We start from the raw sequence: 12,497 nt of genomic DNA on the forward strand, positions 1-12,497 counted from the left end.
ACGAAACGGCGCTTGCAGTGCTCTTAATAATGTGGCTGCTTGTATTGTCGTGCTCTCACAGAGGTGCTTCCTTTGTAAAAAGTAGGCAGGGCCGGCTATCGGGCACGAAACGGTGGCAGGTTTCGGCTTCTTTGGGTAACTGTAAAAAAAGGTAATAAAAATGCAAGCAAATGTAGGTGTATTTCTCTGCTGCCTGTTGGCATTGCGGCGCCCTGTTCATGTTCCTGGGACATGATGATCGAAAACAACCTTATTTAGAAAGAATAAAAACGAGGGCGGAAAGAAGGTGGCTCTCATTACCAGCCATCGCTGGCTGGCAGGGTCATCGCTACGGAGGGTGGCCTTCCACTGCTCCCTTGGCGTGTCTGTAATTGGGTGTACCGTTGCTGTGTACTGGCATGCCCATACCGTATGGTAAGCGTCCACCCTCTCCTGGCAGTTCGAGCGAAAAGGAGAATATAGCGCGGGGTACCAGGAGTGTAGCTTAGTGTCATTCTGTAGTCTCCTGAAAGCGTGCTCCTTAGTGCGGCTTTTGTACGGGGATGGTGTCCTTAGTCATGGCGACCGTAACCTTCACCGAATATTTAAGCACGTTGAGACTCAACGGAAGAACTTGTCCTCCACCGGATATGTGATGATCACACGTCAGAGTGGGGTCTTCAAACGCGCAGCGCGTGCTTGACCGCCACGCTAAGGAGCTAGACAATGGGCGCTCTTTACGCACAAAACGCGACACAGTATAGCAGTGGAAGACGATTTGCTTTTTAATAGAATCGCGGATGGTGATAAACGTTCCATCACAGCATTAGGGTCGCTCATTTCCTTTGGAAAAACGATGGAACGCTCAGAAATGGCTGCCTTCACCGCGTGCCATTTTCCGTCCTGTATAGGGCTCGAGGCGGTCATAAACGTGGAAGGGGATTAACGGACTTCCTGGACGGGATATGGGGTAAAGGCTGCTTCCTGAAGGCTGCGGAATAAATTGCCGGTCGCGCACGCGCAAGCGATTGACGGCGTCTTTCACATTCATGTTGTGGGATATATGTGGGGTTCCTCGGGGGCCTTAGCCAGTCCTGGCGTAAGCCACCACGCTAGCTCCCGGCGTGTCAACCACGCGGGCTCCCATGGCTACGGCAGCCCAGCGAGGTTCGCCGATACGAGAACACAGTAGACAGTAGTGCCGAAGCACAGCCGTTTATTTGGGGAATCCCAAAGCATGCGAGCACAGGGCTCGACGGCGTTCACGAATCACGCCGTCCGGGTCGTGACCGCGAACGGGAGGCAGGCACTCACGGCGCGCGACAAACAAAGCTCCCACCTGAGATACAAGTATCCGCCGCCACCGCGTTCCGCCGATCTCGCCCCGACCGGGTCTCCGACCAGACTCTCCTCGTCTCCCGTGCGCGCACCCTCGCGCCGCCCGCGCCCGCGCGCCTATCCCCGCACACATTGGTGGCGCCATCTCTCGGGGGACGCCGACGAACCAGCGGAGCGCCGGACCGGTTTCAGCGCACAAACGTCTCTCCCGAAGCGCGCGCTGGCTCGGGATCGCAGGTCGCGGTTCTCCACGATTCCCACACTCCTCCCCCCTAAAACTGGACGCCACTTGAGCTGGAGTGACGTCACGTCGCACCATACTCGTCACGACGTCTCAAGTCAGCAAAACAGCCACCGAACGCCACTCCCATGCCAGTCCACACCAAGGTTCGCCACACCATGCCGCCGTCGCGATGCTCGCCTCACAAACCCGCAAACACATTGCAATGGTTCCAAGTCTCTCGCGGTTGGGCAGCACAGCAGGTTGGCAGGCCCGGGGGTAGCTGCAGCCGCAGCCGACGAACGCCGGGGTCGCGCCATGATGCGACCCCCACTCCCAGCTCGAGGCGGCAACAGGAACGGCCGCGCCCACTGCGGCTGCCCGAAGGCTCGCGCCGCTCGCGTAGGCGCCAGATCCCGCCGCCTCCTGGGTTCCGTGGCCGCTTCGGCTGCAGGTCCTCCCGAACGGTTGGCTGCCGCCCGGCAGGCCGGAGCAGCAACTGGCGGTAGCTCCGCGGGCCGCGCTCGGCCCCGCCGGTGGTTCAGCAGGCCATTCTCGCTGTCCGTGGCAGTGGTGACTGGCGTGGTCCCGGTTGTATCCGTTTGCAGGTCTCGCTCTCACCGTCCAGTTTAAACGATTCCCAAACTTGAAGTGGGGAGCAGCGGGTCTCCACAATCTCCTGTGACTGGCCGGAAACCTTATCGACGATCTCGCCAAATAGGGTAACAAAGATGCCCGAGGGGACTCCCCCTTGCACGTTCGCTTGCTCGCGGAATCACGAGTCCGGCAACTGTGCTCCAGCAGCCACCCCCGCCTGGAGGCAGCTCGCCTGACTATTACGGGTTGTCGGCATCGAAACGCCCGTCCGAGCTATTTCGGCCTGGTGCGTTGGTCGGCAAAGCAGCATCAGCATCAAGCAGGCGGGCTCCTGCAACTCACTCGCAGCAATACAAGCTGCCGTAGAGCCAGCGCCAACCGCAATACCAGCGGCTTACGGGCGCATATCACCGGTATAGGTCGCCTGAGAGTCCGTCTCTTACTAAGACTGGCGATCTCTCGCGACCAACGAGCCCGCTGCCGAGCCGCGCGAAGCTCTTACTGCCTAAACGCAATCTCGAGCGGAGACCTCACGGCATCGAGACGCACGCACTGCGGAAGCGCGGAGACAACGGTCCCATTGCTCCCGCTTCCCCCCGCAGCGAGAGGAGACTGATTCTTCAGCGATCCCCCTCGCTCTTTGTCAGGCGTCAAATCGGCAAACACTCCGCCTCGGACTCGAAGCGCAGTAGCGGCGGGCTCATCGTGCGGCTTGAGAACTCCCAAACACCGCACCCTCGCTCGGTAGTGTCCGCCGCGCCTGCGGGAAACTTCAACCGGCGCCGCCGGCGCGGCTGCGCGGAGACGGCGCTACGAGGAAGGCGACCCGCCGCCATGTTGGAACAAGGCCTACGCACCTCCCGTCTCGCAAGCGGGCCGCGACTGCGGTGCTCGGAGGTATCCTACTGACTCACCGCCTGGTGCGGGTAGGAAGGTTTACGCATTTGCCGTCACGGCTGTCTCGGGCATCATAACTGTCTGCCTGCAACCGACTGGCGCGAGGCGTTTCGTCCGAAGTCTTCCGGACAAAGGGTAGCGGGCTACGACTGCAGCAACGCATTTCTCGGAGAGCTAGCAACCTCGAATTCGTCCGAATACGAGCCCCACGTTCGGGCGCCATGTGGGATATATGTGGGGTTCCTCGGGGGCCTTAGCCAGTCCTGGCGTAAGCCACCACGCTAGCTCCCGGCGTGTCAACCACGCGGGCTCCCATGGCTACGGCAGCCCAGCGAGGTTCGCCGATACGAGAACACAGTAGACAGTAGTGCCGAAGCACAGCCGTTTATTTGGGGAATCCCAAAGCATGCGAGCACAGGGCTCGACGGCGTTCACGAATCACGCCGTCCGGGTCGTGACCGCGAACGGGAGGCAGGCACTCACGGCGCGCGACAAACAAAGCTCCCACCTGAGATACAAGTATCCGCCGCCACCGCGTTCCGCCGATCTCGCCCCGACCGGGTCTCCGACCAGACTCTCCTCGTCTCCCGTGCGCGCACCCTCGCGCCGCCCGCGCCCGCGCGCCTATCCCCGCACACATTGGTGGCGCCATCTCTCGGGGGACGCCGACGAACCAGCGGAGCGCCGGACCGGTTTCAGCGCACAAACGTCTCTCCCGAAGCGCGCGCTGGCTCGGGATCGCAGGTCGCGGTTCTCCACGATTCCCACAATGTTTAACGCTTCGCGTATTCGTTTGTTATGCGCCGCCTCTGAGAGACGTTACTGCGGTAGCCGTGCACCTTGCAGCGTTCTCGCCGAACTCCACTGTTTCATATTGAATTGCGCTACGCATACAAAGACAAATAGGACGCTAACAGGACTGAGACGAGTCTTTGTGTTTGTATACGTATTTGTATTTGTATACGTAGCGCAATTCAATATGAAACATCACCAACTGGCCCCATTCTACGTCCTTTTGAAATCCACTGTTTTAATGTTGCCCATCCGTCTCGCTTCCTTTTTATATGCCTCACAATTTCACAGTGTGCGGGCTTTCATTTCGTCGCGGAACGGGTAAAATAAATGCTGCAGATAACGGGTGTCTTGCCCTGTCAGTGTGCATTCCCTGCCGCGTGAACCGTTCAAGGACTTATGAGTGCAATGAAAGAGAAGCCAAGCCTCCGTCTTTTTCTGGCGCCCAAGTTTAGCCCACCCAGCAACGGCGCCAATGGATTCATCCTAATGGCGTCTGCAAGGGGTAATTTGTCGGGCCGAACGCGGCGGAAAATTTAATTAACCCGGTCATTTTACGCCCAAGCTTTCGATATATCCGACAACCGTAGAATGGTCAATCGCTTGCGAGAGTGAAGTGTCAAGGAGACATCGATTCCCCAATTGCTTGTTTTGTTTTCTGCCGGACCCATGAGGCAAGTCAGGCGCCGGGGATGACACGGCGGAGGGGTGGTGGGTTCTAGCGGGGCATCGGGTCGCCTTATTCGGGTATTAGTACACAAGGAAGGCTGCAGGCGCCTTGCTTATTCAAATCCCCGCTTACACCCGCAGAGACCAGCGCATGCAGGGCGGAATTCGGAGGTGTGTCCGCTTAAAAAATGTCCATTTTGCGTCCGTTTCAGTCGTGACGTAATTGCACTTGCGAGGCCCCTGACCAATGGTATCGCCTTGGTTGCGCTGCGTCACATCCGGTCGTCTGCTTGAGCCAATCAGGGATCGCTGGAAGTGGACACTTCGAAACGGACATGAAACGGAGAATTCCGTCCCTGGAGGTGCATTTGAATGGGAAAATGCTCGGTTCACAGGAGTTGCCTTCCGTCCTGCTCGGGAATGTCTCTATTGGCTCTTTACCCTTATCTGTTTGTCAAAACGGGCACTTTAAACGCGTTTCGCTGCAGCTTCGCGCCGCGCGGAATCTATACGGTTATCGCAAAACGGCGACGCGAGAACTGCCAGGCTTGTTCATCGATGTGATATCGCATTCAGCACATGGGGGTCGCCTGGTGCATGGTAACGCTGATTATAAAAGGCTTTTTTTGGTATTTCGTTTCAATATTTGTTTTCCGAAGGGACCGCTTTTCAATAAGCCGGTGGTCGTCCGATACCCTCGCTTTTGTTCTCTCGGCGCGAAATAGTTCCCGGTCGCTTAGGGGCAGCGGCCGACATTCGCGACAACTGGCGCTGGAACACGTCCTTTGTGCGGATAATTGCCGCGTTTCCGATCTGTACAGGCGCACAGGCCGCCTGCAGATGGCGCTATAACTTTGCCAGCTGCTCCCGCCGGGCCGCGAACTTACGGTGTGATAGTGTGTACACACATTCGACACCGCCAGCCTTCGTTCTTAAGCGGCGCACGTGCTCGGTCCGTCTGCCTCCTGATCCTATGGCCCGGACAGAAGTTGATTGGCAGAGGTGTGCTTGCTTCCTGCTGCCGATTGGCGGCTTTCTGTCCCTCCGTAATCTGGCCGCGAAATCTTGCGCGAACGTGTTTTCATCGCACTTCGGATTCGGTTTTGGTGGTCACTCTTGAGCTGCGTCCGCCCTGTGTCCTGTGTCGTACGGAATCCCCCTGTGCTGTGCTACGTGTTGGTGGTGTTCCACAATCGTGGCTGTGAAGAGTGCGTGCTGGTCGGACTGTGCGGACGGCCGGTGTCGTCGAAGCCGAGGGTGCTTGCGCCCCGCGTGCTGCCGGCATGCGGAACGCCCCGGCGCTGCCCCCGAAGTCTTCATCGCCACCCGCGCGCACGTCTTCGTGGCGCGAAGGTCCGCGTCGCGTCCTGATGGGCCTGGTGGCTTCGTGGCGCCGATCACGGGCCAGGATCAGGTCGCGCATGAGCCGCCGCTGGTCAAGGTATGAGTAGGTCCCTGTGGCCGCCGTGGCGTTGGATCTGATCCCTCTCCGCGTGTGCTTGGAGGCCGTGGAGGTTTTTTTTTCTTTTGGGGGGAGTTGTCAGGAGTCGTCCGCTGTGGCGCGCCAGGCGCGGCGTTGTGTATACCTCCGCCGCTTCGAACTCCGCGATTGTGTGGTCGGGGTCCGCCGCCTCTGGCTGCGAAGGTCCCCGTTTTATTTTTTGTTTTTGTTAAATGAAATGTCGGTAAACATCGAGGTAAGGAACAGATGATGTCGTGTTTCCTCCTGCGTCCTGTTGCGCTTACTTTTTTTTTTAAATATATCACTCTGGTTTTACTTAGTCTGGCCTATCTCGTGCTTACCTACCAAGAATCTGAGGCCCGGAATGTTGGTGCTAATTCTTCGGTAGAAAGGGCGAATTGTGTGCGTGTCCGCGTGTATACTGTATACGTATAGCGCGATCGCTCGGGAAAGTTTACTGCCGCTGCTTGAAATTCCGCTTGCGTTGTACGTGCGCACTGCGCAGTGCTTTGGCTGGCACGTCTGCTGCAGCTGTCACCACCGTGCGCGACTCGCTCTCTTGGGCGTCGCCGTGCCGTGCAGTGAGGTGTCAGTCGTCGTGCGTTAACGCACCCTCGCCGTGCAAGTTTCACCAGTTCATAGGCGATTATATTGCTATTAGCCGCTTGTGATCACCGCACTGCATCTGGCAATATGCGTTTACGTCACGTCGCATGCAGATTGGCTCCTTTTTTTTTTTCCTTTTCAGCTTCGCGTACGACCATGAGTGGTCGTGGGAAGTAAAATGCCTGTTGCTAGGGATGCGGGTGTCGAAATTGGACGCGGTTTCCCTCGCGACGAATTCTGGCCGCGCACTTTTTCGAAGCCTGGTGAAAAATGAATCCCGAACTGAGCACACGCAAGCAACGGCGGTTTATCTGTTTTCTGTTTGCGTTGGCTACTGTATAACAACACGGGCTTGTTCGGTTCGTTCTTCCTTCGGGCACGTTCTCACGTTTCTGAGACGGCGCTTACACGCCCGCTGCTCTAGTTTCCGCCGGCGCACTTCATATCTGTTTTTCTTTTCCTCACCTCTGCGCGTATATTGAGTTTGGTCCTCTCTGCATCGATCGGCAAGCACCTCTGAGGGGGGAAATGCCCTGGTGCTCGTGTAAACGTTTCTTCTTTCGTTCTTTCTTTCGTTTTACCGTATTGTTGCCGTTGTACTTCTCAGATTGACCAGGGGTCCATATGGATCAGGGCGACAACCTAATAAACGAGCAAAACGATTGTTTAGGCCGCCTGCGAGGCATTCTATGTGGAAGGCGTTGGGTCGATGCGCCTCAGCCGTGGGGGAACAGAGTCGCAGGTGGCGACTACAGAACGAGCATTCCGCTTCCTCCGGGGTTTGCGTAGAAGTAGAAATCCCTTGTTTATGCTGCAGGTGGTATAACGTTATCGTAAAGCGCGCATGCATGCACATTTATTTATTTATTTACAAGGTACTGCTAACCTCTAGTACAAGGTCCTTGGCAGGAGGCGGTGGTATAAAAAGACCTAAAAAAATGCGGCATGAACAAGCGAAGGGAGGAAGTATTTGGCTATAAATGGCTTGCACTGACGTCTGCGTAGCTGCCGTGTTTGTGGCCCACCAGCAGGGAGTAAAGGCCGCACATGGTGTCACTAGATAGAGTATATAAGGGTTCCGCCACTCAGGCGCACGAAAGTCGGCAACGGCGGCCATTTTGATGTTTATGAGTGTTGCGAGATTGCCGCATCTATACTTCCTCGCCGCTAACTTCGACCAGGTCGCTTGTTGACAACACTGCCGAGGATGCAGCAAAACTTCAGGCACAGTTCTGCTGCTGAAGTGCTGCTGCACGCGTTATCTCTGATTTCGCGTTCGGAACGACCGGGAGGACAATTTTAAGACTGCGAGAATTGATTGACTAAAACGCATTAGCAGCAAAATGGCCGCATGCATGAACCGTCGCAGTGTTAATAAATGTCACGCGATGCGGACTGGCCAGTGATCATGGAGGCGGCACGGAACAATAGGAGAAAAGTGTGCCGATACTCTGTAAGCTTGTCTAGTGACACTAGCTGCACAGTTGTCTGGTGCTCTTATTTTTGGAAGCGCTTAATTAAGAAGCTGGAAGTGGGTCACAAAAAGGGCTGTGATGACGTGATGTCCAAGCCATGTGTAGGCCACACTGAGACAGGTGTATGTGCAGTAATGTCACCGTAGGCGCAATAAAAAAGACAAAAGCGTTAATGCAGCACAGCACGCGCAAGCGTAAAAAGATAACTTCGCACCAAAGTGAGCGGCAAGATGCAAGACATCTTTTAAGCAGCGATATGATCCCAACACGTACAACGCGACAAAGTGAGCAAAAAAATATGTGCCAGAAGGCGGCAACTTTCCTAGAACAACAAGTTGCCGAGTGTGTGGTGGAACAAATCACAAAATCGTACAAGAGAGCCAGAAAGCACAACTGTACAGAATGAGCACCATGAGACAAGTCGAGAAGAAGACACTACAAGATATGCAACGGGAATGTTACATGACAGGGGAAATGTACCGAAGATGGTAGTTCTTAAGTGGCCATGAATGATTAAACTGTACTGCATTTTCTCTCTCTCTCTCTCTCTCTCTCTCTCTCTCCCTTTATAGTGTCCACAGCAGGACACACGCACGCACAGACAGACAGACTCCGGAACTTTTTTCTGAATAGTTCTCAAAGTCGCGGGGGCAGCTCAGCAGGTTCAGCACATTCGTGCTCATACCAGCTTCGCTGGAAACTATCACGTGCGCTGTACGTGTGCCGTGGAACGTCGCTCCTTCTTAGCTGTCGCCAGGACAGCGCCCCGTCTTCGCGTTTTGGAGCACTGGCACGGTACATGCGAGAACGACCGCAGGATTTCATTGGGACCCCCCCCCTTCCGCCGCCCCCCCTTCCCGCTCTTCCTTAAAAGGAACGCGGAAGTATAAAGGGAGGGAAATGCAAAGAAAATAATTCCAGGCCCTTTCCAGTAACGAGAAACGTGGGCAGGGGCGAAACATGCAGTGTATAAGTGTATTCTTGGTGCCTCGGCGTTTTTGCCAACGGAGGTGAAACCGTTGGGGGCAGAGGCATACAGATTTGCTGTGAAAGTCTTGTGTCTAAAAAGCACGAAGCGTTGTAGCGCGAGGCGTAAACAGGTTCCCGCCCCCCCCCCCTCCCCCTTTTTTTTTTTTGGTGTGCGTTACGAAGCGCTCCAGCGCGGTGTACCGCTCCAAACGAGTGTATCGGTGTTTTTTTTGTACGCGTTACGCTCTAGCGCGAGGTGTAAACGAGTGTTTCAGTGTTTTAGCACCGTGACTACATGAGGCGGTTACGACGACGACGACATGAGACGCCGACACCCCGAGCCTCTAAGGGGCTTCGCCCTTAAAACTTCTAAAGCAAGGAATTTACTCAAATTAAAAATGCAGACTTGGAGATGTCGTCGTACTCCGCATAACTGCTCCCCCCCCTCCCCCCTCTTCCCCCTGAAATAGCAGAGTGGCTGGTATTCGTGGTGAGAACATTTATGGAAGCCGCATATGTGGTTGGTGCGTAGCTTATCCACACGAAAACAATTGTCGGTAGTGATCGTCTTTCGTCTTCCTCACCCCCGGTGCTCCTTGTATACGCCAGTGGTTCCCTCTGGTCCCGGGATGGCAAACGTCACGCTAGTAGCCGTATCGCGCGCTCCCGTTGGTCTAAAGTTGCGGCAGAGACAGCGACTAACGGGAAGCGCAGGTACTGTCTACTTCGCGTGACTTGTGTCGTTTGGAAAGACGGCAGCGCTCAGCCGGCCCTATTCCTTTTGCGGCGGGGCGTTGATTGAAAGCGGGAGCTGTTTTGCTTTGTAGTGCGCTGTAGATTTTTTTTTTTTTTTTTTTTTGCGCGCGTCAATGTTTCGCCGCAGAACTCGCGAACTGTTTCCACCGCCGTTCGGCCGATAGTCGAGTCCACCGGCATGCACGCACCACCGCGCGGCGCGATGCTATCGTGCACTGCCTCCTCGCTGGTGGAAGGTGCAGCGCAGTGTAGCGTAGTAATGTTAACACGGTGACCCAGAAATGTTGGTCTGCCTGGGAATGTAGTTGCAAAGCCGCTTTGCCCCTAGTGTACGCTCAGTCGAAAGCGAGCTCGAACGCACGACCACGCACGACGACTGCCTTTTACCAACGCGTAAATCTTGCGCAGGCAGCTCGGGCGCGGTGTTTGGGGGGTAGGCACGAAGCGGTCACCTATGGAATTCGACGCACTAAATTTCATCAAACGAGAACATAAATCATCAATTTATAAGTCCGGCGCACAAGAATCGCCAGCACCTATGTGCGCTGCCCTTAATTTCGCTCGCTCGTGGCGGGCAAGGTGAGGAAAGGGCTGCAGTTCTTTACTTTTTCTTTCGTTTTATTTTTTCCCATTCCGCCCTTGTACTTTCCGGAATTGTTCCTCCCGATATGCCTCCGCCCGCCGATGCCGGGATATTTGCCTTCATGAGCTGTTATCGCTTATCGTGTGGGTCGACCTTCGTTCCATTGTCTTCGAGCGCCGCGGGAGGCCCGATAAGACTGCCGATATTTTCGTAAACATTGCCGGTGTTGTGGTTCGCCACCTGTCTCATTGGGACCTACTTAGTGTCTCTAAACGACTTCGGACGAGTGGAAGTGTACTACACGCCTTCGGGACGCCTACAGTTTCCCAGCCGCCGCCACTATGCTGGCAGAGGTCGCTGGCAACGTCGTAGACGGGAGAATTAACTGCACTTGCTAAGCAGCTGTCGACTTCAGCTGCACGCTGTGACGGGGCACTGTGTGGCATGTGTACGCGCACTTTGTCGAGCCAGTTGTAGCTCGCGTATTCCTTGCGTGCATGTTCTGACTCGTCCACTCACTTTACTGGGAAAGTTCTGCCTCGTATCCCGCATTACCTTACTGATGTTGCCGTAGAGCTACGTCATGGCCCGACTTCGTCGTGGGGTCGCATCCTGCGTTTCCCCCTGTCTTGCTGCTACACCGTTGAGCCGAACGTACACCCAAAGCAGAACATTACGGACCACGAAAGCAGCAAATTTGGGTTATTTCTCTGCCGCACGGCAGCCCGGGGTACTATGTGCCGTATTTCTCATTACTTAACTATACGACATCTAGCATGCGCACGGCAGTTGCTAGGGCTCCTACCGGAAGAGAAATAACCTAAAGTTGCCATTTTCCTGGTTCGTAAACTTTTGATCGTGGCTGTACGTCGATGGGGATTGTAAATGTCCTGGAGACATCCAGCAAATGAAGATGGGCGCACATAAAAGAACAATAATAAAGATAAGGACGGCAAGTGAGGAGGATAAGCTGAAGTCAGTAAAAAAGATAGGCCCAGTAAGGTACGCACAGGGAACAAGATACCGACGTCCTGCACAAAGTCTGCGTTCGTTCTTGCCGACTCCCTCGTCTTAGCCTCGTGTACGCTTCAGAAGCCGGGCCCTGTCCCGTCGCATCATTACTGCTTTGGTATAGGTCGAAGTTGGGATCACTGGACGCTTACATTGCAATTAATCGTTTTTAAAGCGGAGCTTTATGTGGATAGGCGGCAGTGGCGAAAATCATCCGTTCCCGTGTGCGCAGAAAGATCCTTTGGTGCAACCCCATGCGCATGCCCGAAAAACGAGGTTGGGTGAGAGTTAGATGTAGGGGGAGAGAGATTGGCAGGATTTATATATCATGACGTACCGTATTTTCGCGCGTATAACCCGCACCAAAAATGCGAAAATTTCAGTGGCATAGTAGGGGCTCGGTATACGCGGGTTTTTTCTTTTGGTGCAGCTTCACGGCAGTGCGCGTTCACGGTAATGCGCAGTAACACTAAGCCTTCCGTGGCAGAGATTGCGCAAAACATACAAGGACGAGCGCACTCTAACAACTGAATTTTGTGATTTTCACCTGGCAGTCGGTGTATTCCACTTGCTAAATATACGCTTTTTCCGTGTTCATACTACGTGGTGGGCTGCTTGAGCAGTAGCTTCGGTGCAGCATTTCCTGTATCAAATGTGCGGGCGATATGCGAGGACGTTTTCTTTTTATTTTCCGGAGGGCTGAAAAGGAGGGTGCGGATTATATGCAGGGGCAGGTTATACGCGCGAAAATGCGGTACTACGAGTCTCGTATCTACCTACATTGGTAAGAGAGTCTCTCTCGCAGCAGAGCGTGCACGCAGCGAGCTGTGAAGCTCAGCTCAACGCGGGCGGAGGAGCGTCGACGTGGCACTGGATTAGGCTATGTTCAGACTACCGACGCAAAAGCCATACCGTGATCTACAGACGTACAAAAACGGTGTGTCACGCAGTTTGGTTGGCTCAGACGTGAAATGACGTCATGCTTTAAAGTTATTACGACAGTTGCGGCAACAGTCTAAACCCGGCCTTACACCGCCCGCACGTTACTTCAAACTGCACGTTACAGCTCCGCTGGCTAACCATCTGCACGGAGTGCATAGGCGAATTTTTTTGTTGTTGTTGCGAGTTCTCTATTTCTTTATT

General features: G+C 54.9%; 1 protein-coding gene across 6 annotated transcripts in view; it reads left to right on the forward strand.

Moving 5' to 3' along the window:
- The window catches only part of Mtd (TLD domain-containing protein mustard), a 190,968-nt gene that overhangs the window by 112,396 nt on the left and 66,075 nt on the right, over positions 1-12,497 (forward strand). The window contains exon 1 of one of the 6 annotated variants that reach the window (XM_077704984.1): positions 5,281-5,494. The exons of 3 other annotated variants lie outside the window; for them this stretch is intronic. In XM_077704984.1, coding sequence (XP_077561110.1) covers positions 5,466-5,494 — 29 coding nt within the window. In that variant the 5' untranslated portion in view covers positions 5,281-5,465. Of the gene's footprint in view, positions 1-5,280; positions 5,495-5,633; positions 5,934-12,497 lie in introns of those variants that run through there. 2 more of the 6 variants (XM_077704978.1, XM_077704980.1) reach the window with 2 other exon arrangements.

This window comes from Haemaphysalis longicornis, unplaced genomic scaffold, assembly GCF_048455015.1.
Source record: "Haemaphysalis longicornis isolate Haplotype H1 unplaced genomic scaffold, Haemaphysalis longicornis Haplotype H1 scaffold_3, whole genome shotgun sequence".
Lineage (NCBI taxonomy): Eukaryota > Metazoa > Arthropoda > Arachnida > Ixodida > Ixodidae > Haemaphysalis > Haemaphysalis longicornis.